This window comes from Harmonia axyridis, chromosome 7 (genome assembly GCF_914767665.1).
Source record: "Harmonia axyridis chromosome 7, icHarAxyr1.1, whole genome shotgun sequence".
Taxonomy (NCBI): domain Eukaryota; kingdom Metazoa; phylum Arthropoda; class Insecta; order Coleoptera; family Coccinellidae; genus Harmonia; species Harmonia axyridis.
Window position 1 is genome coordinate 21,436,837 of NC_059507.1, and position 26,655 is coordinate 21,463,491.

At 33.7% G+C, this 26,655-nt stretch overlaps 4 protein-coding genes across 4 annotated transcripts; 2 read left to right on the forward strand and 2 right to left on the reverse strand.

Annotated features, from left to right (window-relative positions):
* The first annotated feature begins 1,021 nt into the window (after window positions 1-1,021).
* On the forward strand, window positions 1,022-2,584 carry LOC123685323 (glucose-6-phosphate 1-dehydrogenase-like). The gene has a single exon (XM_045624981.1). The coding sequence runs from the start codon at window positions 1,022-1,024 to the stop codon at window positions 2,582-2,584; it is 1,563 nt and encodes a 520-aa protein (XP_045480937.1).
* A 1,220-nt stretch (window positions 2,585-3,804) lies between these two features.
* Window positions 3,805-4,169, forward strand: LOC123684343 (40S ribosomal protein S26-like). Its single transcript, XM_045623571.1, has one exon. The coding sequence runs from the start codon at window positions 3,822-3,824 to the stop codon at window positions 4,164-4,166; it is 345 nt and encodes a 114-aa protein (XP_045479527.1). The 5' UTR covers window positions 3,805-3,821; the 3' UTR covers window positions 4,167-4,169.
* A 2,003-nt stretch (window positions 4,170-6,172) lies between these two features.
* LOC123684391 lies at window positions 6,173-8,226 on the reverse strand. Its single transcript, XM_045623631.1, has 2 exons — window positions 8,100-8,226; window positions 6,173-6,631 (listed from the first exon to the last, which is right to left on the reverse strand). Exons 1-2 carry the CDS (start codon window positions 8,154-8,156, stop codon window positions 6,296-6,298), a joined length of 393 nt encoding a protein of 130 aa, XP_045479587.1. The 5' UTR covers window positions 8,157-8,226; the 3' UTR covers window positions 6,173-6,295.
* A 3,223-nt stretch (window positions 8,227-11,449) lies between these two features.
* On the reverse strand, window positions 11,450-22,106 carry LOC123684599 (probable cytochrome P450 301a1, mitochondrial). The gene is made up of 9 exons (XM_045623917.1): window positions 21,814-22,106; window positions 20,760-20,939; window positions 18,217-18,493; window positions 17,673-17,866; window positions 14,941-15,142; window positions 14,725-14,887; window positions 13,538-13,707; window positions 13,340-13,418; window positions 11,450-11,828 (listed from the first exon to the last, which is right to left on the reverse strand). The coding sequence occupies exons 2-9, from the start codon at window positions 20,926-20,928 to the stop codon at window positions 11,499-11,501; spliced, it is 1,584 nt and encodes a 527-aa protein (XP_045479873.1). The 5' UTR covers window positions 20,929-20,939; window positions 21,814-22,106; the 3' UTR covers window positions 11,450-11,498.
* Between the last annotated feature and the right edge of the window lie 4,549 nt (window positions 22,107-26,655).

The following is a 26,655-nucleotide window of genomic DNA, read 5'->3' on the forward strand; positions in this document are numbered from 1 at the left end:
ACATTTTTAATTTTGATTCAAAAATTTAGATCATCATCCAATTCACGTAACTTGTTCACTTGAGACCAACATTTCCACAATTTTTAAGTTACGAAGCTGGTTATTTTATGTATAAAACTACAGTTCATGGAGATTAAATTATAACAAAAAATCACAGAAAAGTCTTGTACTTTTTTTATATCTGTTTAAAGATGGTCAAGTCGAAAATTCTCAAAGTTCATAAAAAAATTCATAACTCGAAAACCGTGAAAAATCGCATAATATACATGGGGTGATTCGAATAGCCCATGACACGAGGGACCTGTTTTTTCCTTTTTGACGTCAATCTCTTGGCCACCCTGTATAGTCCAAATAACTACTGGATATTTAACCAAAAAAAATTACACTTTTTTTCGCCAAAGCTGCTTTCTTGCATGGTGTTGAAACCCTTATATGAGTAATCAATCAATTTTGAAGAATAAAAAAAAAATGCATGTGAAAGTGGCATTGTATTGCTGGTCTATTTTGACATATCCAAAACGTCATGAAACATGCTAAGACATCTGGTAAACAAACTGTTTCAACACATTAGTGATTTTGTTTTGGCATCATATACTTTTTATTGTTTTGTGACTATGTCTGGTTTTGTGCCAAATAATTGTCATTTGCGGAATGTGTTGATTTTCTTCCTGCTTTGCAATTCAAGCAGAAAATCAAAAGAAACCTAATATGCATGTTATCTAGTGGAAATTTTTCATGTAACGTATAACAATAATTTTCAGCTGAATGTAAATTAATCACGTCACCAGTACTAGAAAATTCAAGCAGTGAATTTTGAAATGTGGATACTATTCGTGACCCATCCTGTACATGTAAATTTTCTCTTAAAAACAATTCCTGAAGAGAAAATAGAATCGAATTTCAATTCTATCTGAAATTTCTATGGAAAAATTGTCAATATGTCAAAAAGAAGGCACAAATCAACGTATGGCTGATTCAAATACCCTAGAAGAAACAGATTACAGTTTCCATACAGAAAACAATGGCTGACTCAAATACTCCAGAAGAAACAGATTACAGTTTCCATATAGAAAACGATGATGGTGTTGAACCAAACCCTCAAGATACATACGTATTCATCGTTGTAGGTGCTACAGGCAATTTCGCTGTCAACTGTCTCCTCCCTAGTCTCTGGCTGTTATATAAACACGGCTACCTTCCACCGAATACAACTGTAATAGGATTCTCAAGAAAACAATTCACCAATAAAGCATACGCAGAAAAAGTTTGTCCATACTTTCGGCACACTCAAGCAGAAAAAGGACTCATACAATGCTTTTTCAGTCACGTGATTTATTTTAGAGGCTGTTGTGACAACAGGGCAGACGTTCAAGAACTGAACACCAAGCTTGAAGAATTAGGAAGGGATAAGATCATGCATCTTTTCTACCATCTATCCTTGCCATCCCAAATTTACAAAGCCTGTACTCAACTCATTAAAGAAGAGGCTTTGTCGAAAAGCGGCAAGACAAGAATAGCAATAGAACAACCCTTCGCCCAAGATTTCACATCTTTCAGGAGCTTCAGAGACCACGTGACATCCAGTTTTGATCCGGACCAAATCTTCCTACAGGACCATTACCTTGGCAAAGAGATGATGGTCAGTCTCTTCTCACTCCGTTTTGGTAACATTATATTTGAGAAGGTCTGGGACAGAAGCACCATAGCTTCTGTACTTTTGATTATCGAGGAAACTTCCGACTGTTCCAAAGGCAACACATCCGATATTTTCGGTGTGATTAAGTCAGATATAATGACACACATGATGCAAATGATAGCTTTGATAGCGATGGCCAAACCAAGCAAATTCAATACAGAATTCATACGAAAAGCGAAATACAAAGTGTTATCACAGATTCCAGAAGTTGAGCTTGATAACGTTGTGTTAGGCCAGTACGTTGGCAACCCTGAAGGCACAGAGGAAGAGAGGGAATCATATAGGGATCACCTAAAGATAGACGAGGATTCTTTAACCTCAACGTTTGCTGTCGTTGTTGTCTTCATCAAGAACGATACATGGAGAGATGTCCCTTTCATTTGTAGATGTGGAAAAGCGATGAAAGATACTAAACAGGAAATAAGAATACAATTCAAGGAGTCCCCTGATAGTTTGTTCTCAACGAAGTTGATGAGGAATGAATTGGTGCTCCATTATGATCCTGGTGCTTCTGTTTGTCTCAAGATGGCGATGAAATCTCCTGGTATGGAGCACAAGTTGGATAACGTTCTCTTTAGTTTGTCTTATTCTGGAAGGCATATGAGTGTCAAGTTGCCAAATTCTTTTGCCAGGTTGTTATACGAGATGCTTTGCGAGAAAAGAGCCAATTTTGTTACTTTCGAGGAGATAAATGAGGTGTTCAGGGTGTTCACACCTGTTTTAAGAGTAATTGAGGAGAAAGAGTTGGAACCTTTGCCTTATGTTAGGGGTGGAAAAGGTCCAATACAAGCTGCAGAACTGATAAATGAAAATGATTACATTGATAGAGAACAACTTTTGGCACACAAAAGGAAACAGAAAGAAAAAATGAAAATGAAAGGAATGTAATTGCAGATGTTTTATATTTTTAATCAAAAATTTTGAAGCACTATGTGGTTTTTTAGTGCTTCTCTATTAATTCTTCTTTCGTCTTCTTCAATTTGCATTTTTTCTTCAGAGTAGGTAATTGAATATGTACAAAAATTATTCTTTTACATTACAATTTTCTTTTAATCATGGTCATTTTTGATTTATGTATTCTATTTCAATGCAACTTATATGTATGAACGTTTTTACCTTTTTTTTATGTATTTTCAATAATTAAATATGATTCACAAGAGTCAAGATTGTTTTCCAATAATAATGGTACAATTTAAAATGGTTATAATATCAACATCCTGAAATATGTTGGGAATAATTCAATGAAAATATTATTCAGTTATTCGAATACCAAGTATGGCTTAGTACTTGGTACAGGTACTTTTGTTTTTGTATTGTGTAAAAATAATCACTTTCAAATTTGTCTACAATAAGATTAAAAGTAAGTCGATTAACTGAATAATATAATGAATTCTTGAATTTTTCGCAGTACATATTCACAAATGAGTAGTTTTCATGATTAAATGCCATAACATACGGAACACAAACGACATAAACATGTCGAAAAATTATACAGTGTTGCCATTATAACCATTAAATCGTATAATTTCTATTAAAAAACCATTACAAAAGATTTTTATTCCAACTAGAACTAGTTGTTTTGTATCAAACTTCTTTCGAATTCTATAAGCTCATTCGTCAGGTGGATATACATTTCTTCTGGTAAATTTTTTCTGCAAAATGATTAAGAATTAATGATTAGGTATAAAATTCATTCAGTCATTCTTGATGAATGTTTCTCAATATCAGAATCAGAATTGAATTCATGGATGGAAGACGAAATAATTGAAAATGGCTTTCATGGTTATGAATGATGATCAATGATCTAATTACATCAATGTAGTTAGAGAGAGAGAGATAGTTATCTACTGCAATTAGGAGTGAAATGCATAATGTTTACATCAGCTGATCAGAGTCACAACATGATTTTGATTAGTTCATACCGAACTAATCGATACTATCATCATTATATCATTGTTTGAAATTCAAATTTCTGTATTGTCTCCTTCAATCAGAGAACAGGAAATTCAACCTTTCTCTCTTCAATATTGGAGTCAATGCTCTGCACTGCACGATCGCTGAAGGGCGTATCTAAGTATGTATTATTAGAATATTGGGTATGATGATACACATATAGTGGTTCAAAATGACTTGCAAAAGGCGTAATGGAGGAAGGTCCAAACATGAACGTGGTCATGTTAAGCCCGTCCGTTGCACCGACTGTGCAAGATGCGTCCCCAAAGATAAGGCAATCAAAAAATTCGTGATTAGGAATATCGTCGAAGCTGCCGCTGTCAGAGATGTCACCGAGGCTTCAGTATATAACCAATACATATTGCCCAAACTTTATGCCAAGTTGCACTACTGTGTGTCTTGCGCCATCCACAGCAAAGTAGTAAGAAATAGGTCTAAGAAAGATAGGAGGATCAGAACACCCCCACAGAGGAACTTCCCTGGTAGAGACCAGAGGACCCAACCTCAGAGGAAATGAGTATTGAATCTGTGACCAAAGTCAGTGTAGCTTCATTAGTTAGTTTATGTAACGTATCAAGTTCTAGTTGATAACGCTAGTACACAAATTTCAGTTTAATAATTTGTTACATTTTTCGAATCATAGGACTGATCAGGAAAAATACAAAAATTTCGAAGTTGTTTTTGTTCGTTTTTTTTTAATATAGCATCGAGAATTTATTTTACATTTAAGAAATAATATTTGATGACGAATAAATGAATAAGTATATATCAATGTTAGGGTTTATGTAGAAAATTTGTAAAAAGAAAAAAGTAGGTCGACAATGTGATGAGATACTCTGCATATGACGCTTTTACGATGCGGGAGTATTGTTACTGCCTCACATATAAATCCATTCAAATTTATGAGCATCTGTTAGCTGTGTGAAAGTTGCAGTATCGATACAGTAACTCCACAAGAAATTACGATATAATTTATAATTGAATCTATTGTAAACAACCTCCTGCACTGATTGGATCATTAGGATGACAATATACACATTGTTTCGTGTTTTTCCTTCAGATCGATATTCTTTGGGAACGCGAATACTCTTTGTACACCTTTCATTGAATTTGTGATGAAAGGCAATCGATATTACGCTAAAAGAAAACGTTTCATAAGGAAATTTTTTTCCACACTGTTCGTTTGATACATTTCAATTAATTTCGTTCATGTAACAGATATGATTTGATGATAAGGATTTTGAAATATCAATATTTCCGTCTGTTTTGTTTGAATTATTTGTTGTTATTAATAGAACAGAAGAAAATAAGTAAGGTTTTCAAATCGAATGAATATTATATATATGTTTTTTCTTTCTAGACGAACTCCTGTTCCTACATATTCCAATGATGATCAAACGAATTCAAGAAGAAGCTTTTACTATATTGATGAAAATCAATATTCCTTCTAGAGCGTCCTTTCCCCGAACAGAGAACTGAATGCAATACCGTTTCGTCACGATTGATGTATTTTTCGAATTATGAGTCGAAAATCGTCCCAAACAATAAGATTTGACTCGGCGATGACGAATACGTGGTGAAATTCAACATATATGTTGTACCGTAAACACGATAACTCTCGAACGGAAAACTGAAATTTTCAAGGTGAATTCGGATCTTGAATGAAGTGCAAAGACGTCGTTAGCCAAACTGCCGCCCTATGCAGGGACCCAATTTGCCGCCCTAACTCAAGTCAAATCTGCAGTAAGCAAAAAATTATTATTAGGTAATCGGGGTCTTCTCCCGAAAAAACTAAAGGAATTTCTACGAAAAATGTGATAACATAGGGGAAATATTAATTAACAAAAAAGCGACAATTTCAAATCTTTACAAAAAAATTAAACTCATTTTGGGATTGGTAAGAAAAAATTAGCTTTTGTCTTTTCTCTTCACATAAGTCGCATTAGAGTATTCCTGGACTCTCATATTTCAGAGCGGTGGCGATATTTTGTCAAGTTCGATGACTATAACTTCATAAAATCATCTATGGGCGTTTTTCCTGGAAGAAGAAATCCTAAAAATCCCTGATTCTTATATTCCTTTTTCGTCATTATTCATAAAATGATTTGTGGGATACTTTGATACATCTACAAATCTATTTATTAATGCCATCTTTTCTACGTGACTTACATCGTAGGTATAAATTGAGAAATTTGAGGTTTATTTTCATCTTTAGAAGTATGTTTCATTGTAATTTCATTATGTGAATTAAATTTATGACGTCACTCTTACCGCACAATTGTAAATTTGCTTTAAGAAATAAAGGGATTATTATTATTATTACCCAGTGCCGAAAAAATGCTTGAAAAAAACCATTATAGGTAGCATTACCTATGATGGTGATTAATACATATCTTACGTTTCTGGCATTATTTAATTAGCGGTCAACCATCCAGATACTTACCACGTCCAACTTTTGTTTGCGTATAAAAAAATAATTCAATTATTGAGGAATTATTTCCATCAACTTTCTGGAAATATAACGATAGGGAAAATGATGACCAAATCGATATTTCAATGTTTATGATAGGATAAAAATCATAAAAAAATCAGAAGCTCTTTAGGCAATTCTCCCCTTTTAATGTTGACTCTCCAACAGTGATTTCTTCATTTCTGACTCAATACTCTGCACTCCAATATCTTCTTCACATCTTCACATGTCGATACCCCTTTGATCTTCCCCATACATTCCAAAAAGGCCTTCTTGTTAGGAATTCGTTCAAGCATCTGATCGTTCTCTAATTTTTCCACGAGAATATTTCCAGTGGAATCGATAATACCCTTTTTTTCTAGCACGCATTTCGGAAGACAAAGCATTTCATCAGGGATTGAATTGATGTCGAAGTTACCACCCTTGTTTGCGTCGTGGAGTTGTTTGAGGGTGTTTGGGGTCACTTTCACTCCAGTGGCCTTCATGCATTCTTCCAGATTAAAATTTCCCAACTGCGAAATCAATAGGAAAATAAAAATCAGTGAGAAATTGAAAGGTTTTCTTTGGAAATTAAAGATGGATTTCAGAGACAAGAAAGACCAATGATTAACTAATTTTATAAACAATTTAAGGAAATTAGTCCTGAAAGTTTCAGCGAAAAATTGTTTTTAGTAGAGGAAAACATACTTTATGTCTACAAAAATAAATGAGCTCTTTGTATGAATTTGAAATATCCATTCGAATTTTTCAGTAATCTTTATTGAGCACATATAAGGGCGTAGATATGGGGGGGTACAATTTCATCTTTTGAAAGTCCGGGGGGCGGGGGTAATTATATTAATTATAAAATTTCGGAATTCTCGCCAAAACGTATAACGAAATTTTTTCCCTGATACAACGTGGTTTTCTCGTGATCTGCCAAAGTTTAGCTACTCCTCCCTCCTCAGCGTTTTTAAGATTCCACCTTTTTTCAGGAGAAACATTCCTCTGATTTGCCGTCCTCATCTACCTCAAGCAAGAATTTAAAACACTTGTTTACGTCTTCATTTTTGAATTTGGAAAAACCATTATTTCAACGTTTGAAAAAAAAAGATCTACGCCCTTGAGCACATAAAAGCCGATATTTTCAATGTGCAGAAATATTTCTATAAGGATGCAATCAAAAATGTTCATATTATTCTTTTCAGGGTCGCCGCCAGGCATTTTGGCGCCCCGGCAAAATAAAATTTCGCCGCCCTGTTTTTCCTTATTTATCTGAATTTTCGTTAAAGGGGCCTATTTTATTCCTCTCAGGCCACCGGCCCTGATCCTTTTTCAAAATACGAGGTTAAAAAAAATAGGTATTCGTCAAATCAAGGAAATATATTGTTGAGTATGTAAATATAAATAAATTGTGAAGCATTTTTCGGAATATAATAAATAATTTTGATTGTTTATCATATGCAAAATATTCGAAAGAATTTGAACATGCAATTAACAATACCTTTTTTTAATAAAAAATGTTCAGATTTCAAATTTTTTTAACTCCTGTTTTTTAACACCCAGTTGCAGGAACATTCAGTCAAAATTAATGCCGCGTTAAAATTCTAATCCTCCATTAAACAGTGGATGTAGCCAATAGATTTTTCCTTCTGGAGGACAATTTGAAATCGTTTGGTTATTAGACCACATTATTGTACTTTCAACTCTAATAACATTTAAACTCGATATGGCCCATCATTATCATTAATTCTTATGTACACTTATTAGATTAGTTTTTCCCATCATTCAAGAACTACTATAAATAATTTATCAATGTAATGTTCAAGTTAGTCTTCTTATTGGTTTCATACTAGAGAGTACTCATATTATTGTAAACTTGTGACAAATAAATCATTTTTAATAGTGAATCCACAAGCTTTTACATAATTATATTTTTCATTTGAACACACAAAGCAATTTGTTAGGGAAGCGAAACAAATATTATAATTTATAACTTACCGCCTGTATGCAACAAATGAAAACAAATGTATAAATTACTAGAAGTTTGGTAAACATGTTAATGTCGAGAGTGTTTTTGAATGTAATTCATCAAGAAGTCCTGATTTTGGCATTAATGATGGAATTATAATTACATCCGCTGTTATGTTGATTACCATTACATAGGTATCAACTTATCAGCATTTTTGATCTGGTTTGATGCTCACTGAATTATTTGTGTGAATTAGAAGCATCTGAATAATCCAGGTAATAAAGGAAGTAAATGAGTTATACCTTCCTAATTTCACATTTATTTTTAGACGGAAAAAAGTCAATGGACACAAATTTAAAAAAAACTTATATGATCCTCTTGTAGGCCAGCATGAGTTCTGCAGTGATTATGTTACATATTTTCCCCAATGAGTTTTTTTTTCGCTCAAGTCTGGCTCCATTTGGTTTCTTATGGGTTTTATTATGTTCTTTATTTTCTTGTATATTTATTTTCCCATTCTGTAATTGACCTCGGCTGTAGAATGCTGTAATTTTCAAATTTCCTTTCTAACAGGATCTTTAACGTTTGGAATGGTTTGCCGTCCTCAGTTGTAACCGCTCTCTCGGTTAATGTGTTCAAAAATCGTTTCGACAGATTTTACAGAATGTGCTCTGAGTGACAACGGTACTGTGGGTTTATTTTGTTGTTAATTTATTTATTCGAGAATTCTTGTTCATTATTTTGTATTGAGGTTATAGGCTTTGCCTCAACTCTTATTTTTATTGATAATAATAATAAATAAAAAAAATAAATGAATATTACTATTTGTTTTCGATATTCTGCTTCTAGTAACGTCTTGTTCAACGTGAGAATTTGCATCAAGCTTTAAACTGCTATCATAAACCTAAACGACAAACGTTCCACTGAGTCGGATTTGTTGTAATTTTTTTTTTATACAGTAGATATTATCTACAAGCTGTATGACAAATTTTACAAAAGCTGTGCTCATTCTGAACATTTTTTTCTATGAATATATGTAGGTTCCAATTCATTTTCAAAGTAGCTCAAAAAACGAAAATAACAGTTTATCTATATAACAACTAGAACATTGTAGTTGGTCTTCAACAACATGCACAAAATAATAGATTCATTTCGCTTGTCATATGGTCAGACGAGGCTTGTTTCAGTGAGGACAGTATCGAAAACAATCATAACGAACAATAATTATGGACACTGCAGAATTCATAACCAAGACCAAGACGATTCCAGATTTTTTTTAATGTCAACGTTTCTTTGGAAAGACATGGGGCCTGAGACCTGTCACCTATGCGTCTTTAGCATGGTGAAAAAAAATATTAGAGTTCACCACACGCAACACTGACAGCAGAAATTGCAGAGGCTGACCTGAATTTGTATAACGGGGGCTATACACGCCTTACTCCCAAAGCAGCGCTTGAGGTAATACTTGATCCTTCTCCTTTACACTGACATGTGGGAAAATGTAGCTTGCTGGAAGCAATTAACCAATGGGAATCTCCGTCCGAAAACTGTATTGGACATATGGGGATATTCAATCGATTAGATTCAAACCTCTTGAAAAATACCTCGGATGTGATATGACAACTATCTTCGATTTCGAAGTTCTCTTTGAAGCGGTCATTGATGACCGTCTCAGCGCAATGAAGTTCGTAAATCGCTTGGTGAAGAAGTCCTCAACGGTATACCATACCGTTGGATCGAAATCAGAGAGGGCCACAGGTATTTGGATCTCTATATTCCTTGGAAGAGAGCACTGTATCTTGCAAACCGAGACACTAGCTGTCTATTCTTGTGCCCAAAAATATTTCAAAAGAAATCTCAAAGGGGCGCGTATTTACATCACTACGGACAGCCAAGCCACGCTGAGATTCTTGGAATATAATATAATATATAATAATAATAATAAACTTTATTTAGCACTCGGCTATTGAATCATATAGCCAGGGGTCTCTACTGACATGGGAGTGCCGTAAAACCATAAAGAAACTGCCCAGTGGTAAAGAGGTAACTCTACTATTGGTACCGGGACATTGTGGTATTGAAGAAAACGAAAAAGCCGATGAACTTGCAAGAAGGGCATCAAGGTTAACACCTGTTGATTCTGAGCCTTCCTATGGGCTTGGAAAAGACCAATATAAGGCAGGGGTCCAACAATGGGAGTGACAATAGAAAAAACCCTCTAGAGGAACACTCCGGGACTTGCGCAGGAAAATTAATTTTTGGTGCTCTCACCGACCTATACCAGGAAGCTCTTGAAGCTACCACGAGCTGAGCTGGTGGGACTGCTGACAGGACACTGTCGGTGAAAATTCTTTTTGTACTACAAGTCAGCAGATGAGATCTATAGCTCTGAGGAGAGGAGGGAGAAACTACCGAGCACAAAGTGTGCAAATGTTCGTGGCTGACTGGCCACTTGCATGGGAAAATCAGTTCTGGATACTCACGAAGTAATAGCCGAGGCTCCTAAGAATGTCATCGGTTTCGTTAACAGCATCGACAGCCTCCCTGGGTTGGTTTGAATGAGTATGTAGGGTTAAGAACAAAATATCAATTTGGTCGTAGTTCCCGGAAGGCTTACTGAACCGCAAGAACCCCGATGCAGTGAAATAATAAATATAATAGTGTCAACGCTTGGGGTGGGATTTTCAACAATGATTTGATGCCAGTAGATGTTATAAATGATCGTTCAGGTGCAGATATGTATGGAAGTTTTTCGAGCTGCTTGGTTAAATGAAAATTTCCCGCATGAATGGATAGGTATAGTGGGAATAATGCCATGGCTACCTAGCTCCCAGGATCTGAATCCGTTAGACTTTTATTTAATGATATCATATGAAACAGCTTGTCTACTATGTTAAAATCAACAAATACTTTAAATAATTAAAAATGCAGCAAACCAAATAGGAAACGACCCAAATCTGATCCACCGAGTATTGGAATCTTCAGTTCGCCGATGAGAGGCTTGGAATCATGCCGAAGGGAAAAACAATATTCAAAGTTCAACAAGAAAATATTTCTTCCAAATCTCGTAAACGAAATCGAATGTTCATGAGAAAAAATGTTCAGAAGGAGTGCAACTATGCTATGATCTGTCAAAGTTTGTTACAGAGCTTGTAGAACACCCCCTATGTACATTTTCTTTGGTTCTGGTTGCGCAATAAACATGTGAATTTGTAGTTTCGAAATTAGAGGATAAAAATATTTGAAGTGGTCATATTCACGGAACCCCTTTGTAGATTTGACCTATAAACGAACTTGACCAAGACATCCGTAATTTGAACCTTTCCCTGAATATTTCAAGATTTAGTAGTTTCTCATAGTAAGAAGGAAACAAAGATAAGACTTGGTAGAAACATATATTTTACAAAAAAAATTAGATATTTACATATTTATTCTTTGGTTTCGTGTCTTGGAGTCATTTTGAACTTCAGCTCACCCTCTGGTGCATACATAAAGGTGACTTTGTACTCCAAAGGTTCATGGTTGTATTCGAGTTTGAAAGACCTCACAAGCTTGGCAAGAAGCACTTGTATCTCTAAATCTGCGAACCTTCTACCCAGACACATTCTTGCTCCATGACCATATGGTAGAGATGCATACGGGTGAAGTTTGTAATCCAACCCACTATCTTTCATCCATCTTTCGGGGATGAATTCTGAGGGTTCACTAACAAATTCTGGCATATTTCCTGTTACCAGTGTTGGGAACACAACTTGGATCTACGAAAAAATTTTCAATTTGATTTATATTTTTCAAAAACAAATCAAACAAAGAAGTGAATATTATTCTTATTTGAAAGAGGAGGTTGAACAAAAATAGATATTCATCATTAAATTATTTCAAGAAAATTGTGGAAAATTGTGAAATAATTATTGTTAAAAATTCAAAACATCCGGCACTCCTTCGTGGAATATGCAAAAGAAGCACTTAACAATAACTATTACAATTTTGTTCACCTCTTGTTCTCCAAATATATATGACAATATAAATGTGCACGTTGTTAGTTAAATCTAATTACCGAAGGTGACAAAAATATCAGGTATAATTCCTAAAAAATCCTTTCAAATGAAAATAAACAACTAGTTTCGTAAATCTAATTTTGGAAATTTGGAAATCCAGAATCAAGATCCAATACACCTGTCCACAATTAAATACAAAAGAAGATGCACCTGAATGTATGAAAAAAAAAATGGTTATCAGTTAATTTCAAATGTAAGTATTGTTTTTGTAGACCTTTATGTCCTCAATAAGAAAGCTGATCTGCAGACTCTGGTCAACGCTGGTTCCCGAGTTATAGGGTTTTCAAAGTAGACAAAGTGATAAAAGCTAGAAATGTAGGTAAAATTATCATCACTTTTTAACCAAGGAACATATTTGAATAGTTTTTTCGCTACTTCGAAGCTTAATGCGCTATTTTAATTGACAATTAAAGTTTCTTAATTATTAAGGGGTATTTATCGTCTTTACTTGACTACTTAGTAAACGTGACTTCCCAGCTGTTTTTCACATACAATGTTTTATTTTATTTTTGTCATCCGTTTATTATTTCGCTATTTTCATTGGAATATTGAAGACAAAAGAATATAATAAGATCATTCTTGAATGGCACATTATCCAGCAAGTATCTCTGCTCTGAAGCATTATTCAGCCAGTTTCCATGGCTATTTAGATGATTTGGGTACCTTTGCTCTTTTTAATCATTTATTATTGCCAATTGCCATCAACTTAAAGGTTTTGGAGGTTTTCGTGAGGCCAGGGTACTTCGTGTTCAGTTGATGATGGATATATCCCAGAATCATAAACGACCATATATGAGCTCAGGTTACCAACGTTCTGGCTCCTGTTTTACATGGACAGTATAAACTTCAACTTGATTTCGTCTTAACAGATGTCATGATTTGGCCTATACTTTATCCATAGTTGATGGTTTGTTCTTGTGAAAAATTCAGTTTCCTACAACTAACTTTTTTGACGAAGTAAAATATACAGATATTTTCACCTCCGAACTTTTAATGTCGAATTAAAAAAACCGAATATTTTTTCAAGTACCTATATAGAAACTTCGATTAAAATTTTGGATAACCTAATTTTTCTAAGTCATTTTTATAGATATGAAATTTCAGTAAAATCTGCAAGATTTAGTTCGAGATGTATTCAATGAAAAGTTTTATCCGAAACCATTGTGAAGATTTCACTGAATCAATAATGCAATTTAGGAACCAGGACTCACCCCTTTTGGTACATGGTATCCTTGAATTACTGTATCTTCCTGCAACGTTCTTCCATTGCCTATGACTGTAGAATACATCCTGTTAAAAAAAGTTTACTGAATTATTATATTTCTGTATAAATTTAGAAGTTTTTATTGCTAGTGATAGTAATGATAATACTAATTTTGACGTGATATGATGATAATAATGGTAGTTACCTTAGTACTTCTTTGACAAAAGCTTTTAAATATACCATTTCATCCAATAGAGATGCTGTGAGAGGAGTTTTTGGATCTGGAAGAATTCTCCTCAATTCCTGGTACAGCTTCTCTTGTTCGTTTGGTCTTGTGGCTAACTGATACAGAATTGAACATACTGCCATAGATATCTGAAAAGTAAGGACTTTTCAAGTGGATTGAATATTTGTTATACAATATTGGTTGTTCTTCAGAACTATAATAAACGAAGAAATGTTATATGAACTTTCGGCTCAAATTGTTTTTTACAATATCTTGAAGAACATTTCAGTTTTTTGAGGAGGATTCAGATTTAATGAAGATATAGATTGGCTAAACCAGCCGTTAAGAACATACGTTCTAGACACGGCTTAATAAAAAGTATAATGATCGTCTCAAATACTGGCAATTCTAACAACAAGACATGTAATGGAAGGAAGCCTTGACTATAACTTTTCGAGGATTTAGGAATCGCTTTCCCAGAAATGGGACGTCCAATTTTGGATATATGAACGGTAGGTATATGATCTGTTGTCTCCATGTCTGATTTGCACAAGCCCAGTGCCAGTGTCAAATACCATTTAAAATCTTAAAGGTCTTCTCTCTCTGCAGAAAAACTAAAATTAAGAAGTAATGGAAGAATAAAATTTTGATTGAAAAAATGTTTTTATAGCACTGATGAATATTTCTCTGGCTCATTGAGTTTAGTTTTCAAAAACTATTAGGTGTACAACTTTGCATCCGCTGTTTTGCTATACATGGCTGTAGCGGTAAGTGGTAGTCGAAATATATAGATCGTAGAAGTCATACACTGAGCTTAGGTATCTGTAAACATAACGCTATCGAAATAATAGTCGATTTGTTCTGCATCATTAAGTTTTTCTTGGTTAAACATGTCAGCCAAATTCTCGTCATTTGCGGGAAGTTTTAATTTTCTGCTTCAACTATCACTTGTTTCGATCAATGACATACGGCCTGGCTGACCAGCACTGCCTCCGGTCTTATGAAGAAGTGAAAAATTGGATCGCAAAGAATGACAAGTTTTTCAACGCGGGATTCTTACGCTGCCCGAAAGATGGAAGAAAGTAGTGGCCAGCGATGGACAATAAATTTCGGAAAAAAACGGAGGAAGCAAAGTTGTACGCCATGTAATATTTAACAAAACTCACAGTGTCTATTCCAACCAAAATCAAGTCCAAAGCCAAAATATATGCTGTTTTAGGGTCTGGTTCACTAGCTAATATCCTCTCAACAAGTGATAACTCATTTTCGTTCGTAATGCTCTTAGATTTCAACCTTTCCATTGCAGCATCTATGTGCTTCATGCAGATTCTGTGAAGAAAGCATATGAGATTCAAAGATACTTTCGTAAATTCTTGACTTACTCGATGAAGTAATCCATATTTTTGACGTAATTCGTCCATACTGTTGTTGGAAAATATCTCCAGAATGGAAACTTCAGCTCTAGAATGGCAACGTTGCGTAGAGCGTATTTTGCGGCGTTTATGATCTTTTGGGGTTCAGAGTCCGAGGGTAAGTTGGGATCTAAGCAGCCAAGTCTTGTGTCGAGGGAAACTCGACCAATACCTGGAAATAAGAGAACATAAGAAAAGGAATTTTTGAGAGCTTGTTCCCCGAACAGAGAGCTCATTTCGTCCCATTGACCAAAAGTTTTTATTATTTAGCCTTTTAGTAAAAATGAATTGTGTAAAATTCAAAGTGTTCAGAGTCATTAAATTTTTACGATATTAATGTCTTTTTCTTGATTTTATGTTCTTATAAACTTAAAACCCTTTTACTTTCGATGACCGTGGAATTAAATACACTACAGTCCATTCAGGAATTATTGACATCCCGGGTGGCTTTAGAAAATCGAAATTAAGTTGGTACTGGCTCATTCAGTAACATTTTGAATTGCAGATTTCGGGTTGGCATTGGAAATGTCATTGACTGGAGGTTAGATTTCAGTTTGTGTTATTGGTTTTGATCGAAGAAATTTTGAAACTTAAAAGTTGAATCAATTTCAAACACACATTGATTAGTTTATTTGAGTATTTCTCACAGCACTGTTTGAAAAAAGAAGAAGGCAAGTCATTACAACCTGGATTATTAGTGGAAGAAAACCTGTGCAATACGATTTCACCTTCGAAGAATCATTGAATGATTTGATTGTTACCAGAAGCCGAGCAAAAAGCAACAAATATATCAGCCTGGATGAAATTTGACCAAAAAGCATCTGGATTTTAATCAATCAAAGACAACATTACATAAACTTAATTGGTTACAAGTTCAAAACAGTTGATAAAAGGAAAATTCTTATTGATAAACAGAAACATATAATAAGTTGAGTACGATTTTATGGTAAATACAGAGAATATTTGCAAGTATATTCAAAGGTAAGAGTAGAAGGAGCACTATTTTGAATACTGGATATTTGGATTTTTACCTGGATGTTTTGTTTTGACAGTGGTGATCATGAGGATTATATAAATCTATGAAGAGAGAATTATTTTATAATTGGATTGCTAAACAATGTCTTGGTATTGCATCTATAGTTTATTTATATTCTATATTGAAATTAAGTATTGTTATACCTATCTGTTTTTTGTTCTTCAATGAGTAATCCAAAAATCTAATAAATTCCAATTGCTTTATAGAATTTTTACTGAGTATTTAATCGAAAAATATATTCAGAAGAGTAACTTCAAGAATTTCTTCACCCCTTACCCACTTGAAGATAATAATAGAATGCAATAAAATTTTAAAATTCACAAATTAAAAATAATTTCATGCAAAAATGCTTTTAGTGAGTGAGTTGAAGCTGTTATGGGCAAAATAATTTATGTGATTTAATAGAAACTAGTATAAAAGCATTTCAATAAAAAACAGAAAACTCGAGTACAAATAGTACCTATATTTTTCATACAAGTTCAATCAATCATTCATGTCATGAACAGTTTCAATAAAAAGTGACTTTAGAAAGTAATTTACACATCGGCTGATAAATTGGTTCCAATTTTGAAAGTTACAGTACAACTGTGATGTCAAAGTTTTTCATATACTAAATGGATTCTTTGAATTTTATTTCTGTTTTATTATGATATGGCTCTTCCATTCACTAAACTACACAATTTAAATTCATCAACCAGTTTTTTCTGTTTTCTTCACCAGTTTAGACACCACAGTTAAAATGATCCATAAGAGTTATTTGATAAGAATTTTGCAAGCAGGTTGGTATCCAGTGTCCATCAGTAATGCAACAATTTTTGAAGAGCCTGTGGTGAAAAGGAATATGCATATTTTAATGATCTTCAATGGGATCTTTCATGGGCGACTCTCAAATGAATAGATATCTCTTCATTAGATTTCCTTGAAATGAGATAGCATTTCACTATATTTTTACGTTATACATATAATCTGAATTTCAATTTATGAAATCATGACTGTATGCGTCCCTTCGTAATAATCGTAATTTCGAAAATTCAGGATCTTTCGGATACAAAAATGATGAAAATAATTTAAACTGGTTATTTCCATGATGAACCATAGGAATTTTTAGTGATATTTTTGTAACCAGAAATAAAGCCGCGACTACACGTTCATGGCCTACTTCGATGTCAATAATTCCTGAATGGACTGTATGTAGGTTATTTACAGTGTTGCCAAGATCGTAGTTCAAAGAAAAATTATATGGACTAATCCTCTACATAATTTGGAAATGATTATATCACTAGAAGTTTACTGCAGCATCTGAGTGCTCATTCTTCAAACATACATCACGATGTATGTATCTTTCGAATTTTGAGTTGGAAATGGTCTCGATAAGGCTCGACTCATTAATGACTAATATGTTGTAACACTCAATTCTGTCTCTCTGCCCGGCCTCAAATAGGTACGATAATTCGTGAATGGGATAATCCAGAAAATTGAAATTTTCCACGTTCGTTGAAGCAGTTTCCTGAATATGGCTGATGAAATATTATTTTTCTGATCATTTCCAAAACAAAAATCCGATCGAGTTGAGATAATATTGCTTTCAGTTTAAGTACAAAAATTACAAGCTTCATGCAAAATTTCACGTTGAGCACATTACCAGAACAATAGAAAGACTACTTACATTCCAAAGACCACTTGTGTATTTCATTATCGAAGTCACCAGGCATTTCATCTTTGTCATCTTTCATTTCCAGCATCCTTTCTATGAAATAATTTGTTACTTCTTCTATGGGTGTTATATATTTTTTGACAGTTTTAAGTTGAAGAATAGGTCTCTGAACTTTCGTTCTGAATGTTTTCCATGGTTCTCCATGTCTGTTGAATACACGAATTAAAATTGTATTCAATTTGTGTTGCAAATATAATGAAGGAGAAGAATTATCAACAGAAGTGAGAGATTTGAATTGTCTTCATAATGAAACATTGATTAGGCCTTGACAGACGATAAATGAAATTTGAGAGTTAATAAACATGGAGTGTTATATACACAATTTAGTGTGTGCATTGTGATCTGAAGAAAATTGAGGCCGTTGAGTTATGACATTCTTCAAATACCTGATTAATTTTCCTAACTGGCAACCTAGCTACGAATTCGACGTAACACTCGATGATCTCTCAAAAGTAGATTCGGCAAGATAATTTTCCAATTTTATTAATTAACTTACACTCCAACTACCCCAGCTAAGTCTCCAAAAAATTCTTTCCTCACTTCGCTTTTATATTTGACTAAACATGGCATAGAAGGTCTGAAAGGTGTAGGGCCCTCATTGCTATAGACTTTCTGGATTTCATCTGCATCATAGACGAATAATAGGTCTGGCCTTCCTACTAGACCAGAGAGCTTTACAATTTTTCCATATTGTTCGTGGAAACGTTTAGATAATTTTCCAACATCAGAAATATCATATTGGCCTATCACAGGAAGAAGTCTCCAGGTGTTACCTAAAACAAATCTTATGTAAAGAACTTTCAAATTAGATTTTTCTGAAAATATAGTTCAATTTAGTTTATCTGTGACCAAATGATAAAAAAATATTTGGTCTTTTTTGATGAACGAATAAGACGTTACTTTGACATGAATCTAACATTAGAGCTGGTGAGGTGATCCTAAATTTTCATAAAAGCATATTTACCTGAATCAGATCAGTTTGGCATCTTAAACATGAATAAAGTTGTGTTCCTAAATTGAAAGTACAAAAAAAAAGGGGTGATTCTTTGCATAGTTGAAAAAAAGCCTACAAACAGGGGCCCTCAAACGCTTTGTTTGCTTTTCTTGTAGTTTAACTTTTTTGTGATGATTATACCAGTTTATCGAATCGAATTAACCTTCCATATAGAAAGGGTAAATAAGGACCCAAACTTAAAATTATTTTATTCACACAGCTTACTAACAGGATATTAAAATAATTTGGGTATTTCTGAAGATTACTAGATTTTTTTTTCCTCGAAATCGGTAGCAGATAAGATAAAACTATAAGAAATCAAAGTGTATTACGAAAGTTTCCCTTTACATTTTTCTAACTTCCAGTGGTCCACCACCAAAACAAAGATTTGGAGAAAAAAGGGGAAGTTCTGGAAGAAAGAAACGGGCACTGTATCAGAAAAAAATTTCACACTGTAAATTTGCATTCAAAATTAGCATATCACATGATGCATACTTCAAATTGGAATATTTATGCCATTGCCAAACTAAAGTCAAATTTTTCGACGAAAAGAAGGTGCTATGAGAAAAATTCAAAAAACTTCAATACTCGAAAACAAAGCGTTTGCGGGCTCATAACTGTAGGACTAAAATAATACGAGGAATCTATCATTTTCGTTTGTACCGGGTTTTTCACCATAATTTGACCCCCCCTTTTACTTTGTTACTAAAGGAGGTACAAAAAATTGTTTTCTACAAAAGTTTCACGAAATCGACTAGTGTTTTTTAAAATGATTTCACAAAACAAAATATATACAGAGTGGGCAATATATTGATTGCAACTTCATTTTTTCAAATGGAACACCCTGTATATTTTTCTTTATTTTACTAGCTCTTTTTTCCCTGATTTCGAATATATAACATATGTTTGGCCTGTCTCTTCTCTTCTGAGTACCACAGAGTTTCAAATTTTAAGAACCACCTGGCAAGCTAAGTAATCAGTTTTCAAGTGGTAGGCTGCGATAACTCAAAATGTCCTTTTTCGAATCGTTGGCAACGATATGACATACGTTTTTCACTATAAGTTGGAAATGGATGATTTAGATGCAACTCTTTCCCTCCTTGTAGCTAATAGCTTTCTTATTTTTATTGTTCTTCACAAAAAGTGAAAATATTTCAAATTTTTCCGCTTCTGTGTAGTGCATATTCGATGAATAGTTTCATTCAATGACAAACGTATGTCGTGAATCGTTGCACACTCAAAAAAAGGCATTTTGAATTATCGCAGCATTTCACTTGAAAACTGATTACTTAACTTGCCAGGAGGTTCTTAACCCTTAGTAGCCTCATTTACGAAAGTGATTTATTTTTAATATTACTGTGTTTGCTTGAGGGGGTCTAGATGAGGGAAAAAATAGCTAAAAAAATCACAATATTTATTTTACATATTTATTGAGAAAAAAAACAGGTATCAATTTTGATACTTCAGGCATTAACGCCATAAAGAAATCAGATAAAAGATTGGTATCAAAATTGAAACTCTAGGTTATTAAGGGTTAAAATTTGAAACTCTGTGGTACTCAGAACAAGAGAGGTAGACCAAACATATGTTATATATTCAAAATCAGGAGAAAAAGAGCTAGTCAAATATAGAGAAATATAGAGGGTGCTTCATTTGAAAAAATAAAGTTGCAATCAATATGTTGCCCACCTTGTATATATTTCGTTTTGTGAAATCATTTTGAAAAATACTGGTCGATTTCGTGAAACTTTTGTAGAAAACAATTTTGTTGACCTCCTTTAGTAACAAAGTTAAAGGGGGGGTCAAATTATGGTGAAAAACCCGGTACATCCAATTCAGGAACACTGTATAGAACAAACGGGTTTCCTGAAAACCTCAAAATTCAGAAGATTATCATATTTTTTAACTTAAACGGTTACAATGAAATTAATTGAACTATCACCGAGACTTTCACTGTATACGAGCTAGTAAAACTTCTGATCTAGGGTCATTCAGGCATTTTGCTTTTGTTTAAGACTGTTATTATGCATTTTGTGGATAATTACCAAGAAATGGTAGAGGTTTAGGTCCAGGTATTTCAGAATACGGTTTTATATTCACATCTTGAATGTGTGGACAGCTGATTCTTTCTGCTCTTGCAATTGTTGATGTAGAATACTGCATACAATCTCTTAAACCATTTTTCTTCAATTTCGCTGCTATTCGTTTTGACATTTTTTTTCAATCTATAAATTGACAGAATAAAACAGTAAATTAAATACATTACGAAATATTGGTCGCCTCGAGTTATTATGCTCTATCGATTTCACTCTTGCAAAATAAAGTTGATCAACCTGATAAGTTTGATTTCTATTTCGCACTTCAGTTTGTTCGATTTTGATAAAAAATGAAAAATCATACTTCATATTAATTTCTTCGAGAAACTAAAATCTTGAAACTTTGATTATAAATTTTCAGTATCTATAGATTTCGATTTAGAATTCCGCTGTTGAATTAGTATAATCTGGGTATGTGTTCCGAAAATATGAACGTATTACCTTTTTTCTGATTTTTTTCATAATTACTCAACCATTCGAAATATAATGTTGTATTTAAGTGCAAAACAACAATTTCAAACTCCATGCAAAATTTCATATTAATCGTGTTATCGGAAGCAATGCAAATCCAAGCAGAATATTTTAAAAAATTACCCAATATTTCCGTGACAACAGATAGGACCTATTTAAACTTTTGCTTACACTTATATGAACGATATCAAGCTTCGTACAAAATTTAGTTTCAATTTAGTTACCAGGACCATAGTAAATTCAAGCAGATTATTCAAAAAAATATATGGCCATAACAAAAGATTTTGCAGAGAAATTTTCCATTCTGTCGAGAGAACCATCGAAAATTCAAGCAGAATATTGAAAACAAAACACAAAATTTCATACTAGATAACACTTAATTTGTAATAATTACTCGAATATTCATGACAGGATGTTACATATCTTCTTATTTTTCGAAGGAAAAGTTTTTAAATGTATCTTCAGACCTACTCGATATAAAGAAGAATATAATGGTTAAATTGTTATTATTATTATTATTGTTATCACTCACCGAAATAATAATTCCGATAGGTAAAATCAAGCAAGAATCTTCCACTATGTATCTTCACAACACTAGAGCATTTACAAGTCAACGTTCCATTCACGTCTGATGGGTTTGGCCTCATTATTGGTAGCTTTCTAAATCCGTTTTTTATCCGGTTAAAGATTATGAATCGATGTACGGTAGGTCTTTGGGCCTAGGCCACTATATGACCTTGAGGTACTACAAGCTGCCTTTATGACTTGATGCATTTTGTAACATACTTAAGTGTATTACGAAATGATACGAAGGTGTGAACTGATGCTGGGGACATTCGACATTTATTGTCGATAAATGGGGAATGTATTATCGTGCATGTTTGCCAGTGCGATGAAAATTCCTTATTGCGTTTTTGTTCCATGGGAACTTGGTATTATCGATTTGCCTTAATATATGTAATATTAGAATTCTGAGCAGGAAATGGTCTTAAATGATTAAAGGTTCAACTGACTGTTTATTAAGTCGAGGTTTGAATCAATTTTGTCCGGTTGGCTTTTACCTACACGATAACTCTCGAACGAAATGAATTAGGGACTTTGAATTTCCAGAGTGAGTTCATATGAATTCCCGAAAAGTTTTAAGTCTTCTGCAGATTTACGAATCGCCCTACAGGCGAAAGACATTGCATTTCTTGAAAAATAACCATTAAAAAATGTCAATAAATTCATTTATTCAAATGGCATGCCCTGATTTTTTTTGTTTGTTGGATACCTTAATGAGAAGTCTTCATTTTTTGTTCTGACATGTTGTGCCTAAAATGAATAGTTTGCTTCGAATATCATGTTTTGTATGGGGCTGGCAGTATATTTTCCACGCATACAGTTTCAAAGGGATAAGGTTACTAAACTCTAGATACTCAATACCTACTAATAATATCAATTAAATATAAGCCAAATAAAAAAACCATCAAAATATTTTGAAACATTCATTATGACAAAATGATACGGAGACCACGTGAACAAACAGAAACATAGTCTGAATCATCTTGAACAATTCGAAATGACTGCATATATTCAGCAGAAAAAGTCTAATCACTATTTATCGCTCACATGATGTGCTCAGATGTCTGCAAAATTCTTTAATAATTTCAATATATTCTAAATAAGTTGCAGTTCGATTTGAAAAAAAATTACATACATCTGAGCAGAAAATAGGTGCGACAAATATTGATGAAAATCATTCAGCTAAAAATATGCAATAATTTCGAACTCCTTGGGAGAATTCAAACTAAGTTTCTGTTTGATCGTGTGGTCTCCATTTCATTTTGTCAAAATGAATATTTCCAAATATTTCGATGATTAATTTAATTTTGCCTATATTTATATTATTAGTAGGTATTGAGTAGAATCGAGTTGTTTCATTCCTTCAAAACTATATACATACGTGGAAAGTATACTGCCAGCCTAAGTTCAAAACAAGAAACGCGAAGCATGTTGAAAACTATTCATTCAAGGCAAAACATATCTCAACAAAAATAAGAGACTGCTCACAAGGGTATCCGACAGGAAAAAAAAATTATGGACGTGCCATTTGAATAAATGGACTTATTGACATTTTTTAAAGGACATTTTTCTTAAAATTACAGTGTCTTTCAGACCACCTGTAGAGTGATCCGAAAATTTGCAAAAGACTAGAAAGATTTTCGGGAATACAATAAGAACTAAATCGTATAGTTATCTCGAACGGTTTTCAAGATATGACCTTTAGCTTAAAACATTATATCCATGGAATTTTTCGATAAAAGTTGCCTATATCAAAAAGTACCGCCGATAAAGGATGACAAGTGCGGTATTTCGAAATCAGAATTTCATGGAGATTATAAGTAAAATATGAAAATTGGGCATTCTCATTTTTAATGTATTTCACCACTTTCGGACCATCCTGTAGAGGCAAAATAATTTGAGCTTATGCGCTGAGTACTATCGATTCCGTCGAAGTTTGAATCATTCTCCTAGTCCAACATTTAAGTAAGATTCAACTATCCTTAGAGGAGGTTCAACAGGCACTATTATCAGTCAATGTTCAGAAGGGTCCTAGGCCCGATGGCATTCCACCTATTTTTGTCAGTAATTGTGCACCGAATTTAGCCTACCCCCTCTATATTATCTTCAATAAGTCTTTATTATCGTCAATTTTCCCGAACATCTGGAAGTTGTCATATATCGTTCCAATTTTTAAAACTACCGTCCTGTGAGCTTCTTATCAGTGTTCCCAAGCTATTCGAGTGTTTGATTCATAGATATCTCTCATTTCATCTGAAGAACATCATTATCGATGAACAGCACGGTTTTCGAGGTGGTAGAAGTGTTGAGACGAATTTGCTCTGCTTTCTACATTTTCTTGAGGGGGGAGGTGAGTCCTGCGTCCAAATAGATGCCGTATACACTGACTTCACGAAGGCCTTTGATAAGCTGTGTCATACGGTTATGTCGGTACGGCTTTCTGAGGTGGGAGTGTGTGGAGGTCTGAGGATGTGGCTGATGTCTTATCTCATGGGTAGGAGTCAATACGTTTTGAACAATGGCTGTGAAAGGAAGTTTCGCAATATCTCTGAAGTTCCGCAAGGTTCTCATCTGGGCCCCTTACTCTTTCTTATTTATGTTAACAACATTGGAAAAATCTTAAATTGTTCATGATGATCCCATCCCTCGAGGACTGTCTATATCTCCAGTGTGATCTGGATAGATTAACCCAATATTGTAAGAATAATTGCTTGTTCCTTCATTTTGATAAATATATCCTTCCAGTACTCACTTGACAACCATCAGTTGAAGGAATCAAGTATTGTTAGAGACTTGGGAATAACGCTCGACTCCAAACTAATCTTTGATGCTCACTTTGGTAACGTCGTCACATCCTGCTCCAGAATGCTTGGCTTTGTTCCTAAGCATGGAAAGGCTTTCCAAAAGAACGAGACTATCTTAACACTCTACCATGCATCTCCTCACGATTGAACTTCGCATGATCATATGGAACCCGAGATACGACTGCTATGTTCGACGCTTGGAGTCTGTTCAGAATAGGTTCATTCGGTTTCTGGCATACAAAAATAAAATTGTAATTGAAAATCACGACTACACGTATGCTCGTAGGATTTTTCAGTTTCCCAAGCTAGTCGATGTAAGATTCATAAATGATGCTTCATTCATGTTCAAGCTCTTGAATGGTTTGATCATTGCTCCTGGTATTTTAGAGGTGATTCGCTTTAGGATTCCTGATCTAACACTCTGATAAGTTAACAAGTTAGGAGAAAAAACTACACTGCAAATTCCCCACTTGTCAGAATGATAACGACCTCAAGTGTCGTCTGTCCACATGTCAATTTATTTTCCTTTTCAATGACAACTTTCAAAAAACGTCTGAAACGTCGACTTTTGTTTTCGGTTTTTCCGTGATAATTATATGTAGATTTGAATATTGCATCTTACATGTGATTTTTTTGTTTGTTTAGTTCATAGGTAAATAACATGTATAATTAAGGTTTTATTTGTAACTGAGTGAACACTGCCTCTGGGACTTTGTCCTGTTTGTGTTCCAGTGAAAATAAATTAATAAATATTCCAAAATTTCTAAGAGTTATCGTTCGATCGAGGAATATTGACTCACCCTGTATAATTGGAAGACTAAAAAATTTTCGATAAATTCACCATTCCTTAATGGTATATGTTATTATAATTTTTATTCTTTATCATTATTATTTATCATTATAATTGTTATTCTTCATATTCCCACAAAATCAAGAGTCGATCAAAACTGTTATAATTGAAATATTGAGTATTATTTTCGATATTCTTCTTGAATTTTCTCTGGTTCTGGTACGCGCTCAAAATGAAATTTCTCGTGAAACTTGAAATTGTTATTCCACATCTAATTTCATCACGAATCTCTATTTTTGAACTTATAACAAAAAAAACATATTCACGAATCGCCTAGTCAGATTTTGCCCTTTAAGGAACCCCGAAAATTTCAAGTTTCTGGGTCGTTCTGTCCGAGAGTTATCGAGTTGACGGGCGTAAGGAGGGACAGAATTGAATTTAACAACATATGGATAGAAAAAATAACGTTCCAATTGATAGTTGAAGTTGGGAAATATCGGTCTTAGGAGCAAAAAGTATAACTCTATTCTTTCACAACGTGACTATAAACTCTTTTTAAAATCATGGAGAGTATTGGTTCCTTACAATTTTCATACATTCTACGATATTGGCAACACTGTAAATACCGGAGTACTTAATTTCACGGTATACAAAACTGAAAGGATGTAATTTTATAAGAACATCAAATCAAAAAAGAACATCAACTATCATGAAGATTAGATTATAATCCATCAAAGAAGTTAATCAGACGTTAAATGAAAATTTCATTCCTTTTTTTTTTCAATTTTAATTCAATTTTAAAGAGATTAAAGTCATCATATTCATAATATATTTGTGGATATGTGTAAATATCAAACTTGAAACTGTTAATATCGTTTTCGAAAAACATCACTCAGTTTTTCCCGGGCCTAGCTTCAAAAGATGTGAATCGAAATGTTATAACATGAAGTTGAGAGATATTTATGGTTATGTGACGCTACATTTGATGTTGTTTGAAAAATGGATTGAAACGAGTTTCGTGTATTGATAAACCACTCTTTTTTATGGAAAAAAATACTGTACGAGCGAAGAAATGGCTTGAAAAGGGTTATTCAGATTCCATCGACAAAAATATTAGGTTGTGAAGTGAAGTTGCAAGCAGAACCAACAGAATCTATTTTGCGTTTATATGTCTATGTAGATGAAACATGGATTCATCACTGCACTCCTGATTCTA

Excerpts from the sequence above, each read along its gene's own strand:
- LOC123685323 (XM_045624981.1), top strand. The coding sequence starts at position 1,022 with ATGGCTGACTCAAATACTCCAGAAGAAACAGATTACAGTTTCCATATA.
- LOC123684343 (XM_045623571.1), top strand. The coding sequence starts at position 3,822 with ATGACTTGCAAAAGGCGTAATGGAGGAAGGTCCAAACATGAACGTGGT.
- LOC123684391 (XM_045623631.1), bottom strand. The coding sequence starts at position 8,156 with ATGTTTACCAAACTTCTAGTAATTTATACATTTGTTTTCATTTGTTGC. Across the intron at positions 6,632-8,099 it reads TCATTTGTTGCATACAGGCG|TTGGGAAATTTTAATCTGGA; the intron begins GTAAGTTATAAA and ends TTGATTTCGCAG.
- LOC123684599 (XM_045623917.1), bottom strand. The coding sequence starts at position 20,928 with ATGTCAAAACGAATAGCAGCGAAATTGAAGAAAAATGGTTTAAGAGAT. Across the intron at positions 15,143-17,672 it reads ACACAAGTGGTCTTTGGAAT|GTATTGGTCGAGTTTCCCTC; the intron begins GTAAGTAGTCTT and ends TCTTATTTCCAG. Across the intron at positions 14,888-14,940 it reads AATATGGATTACTTCATCGA|AATCTGCATGAAGCACATAG; the intron begins GTAAGTCAAGAA and ends CTTTCTTCACAG.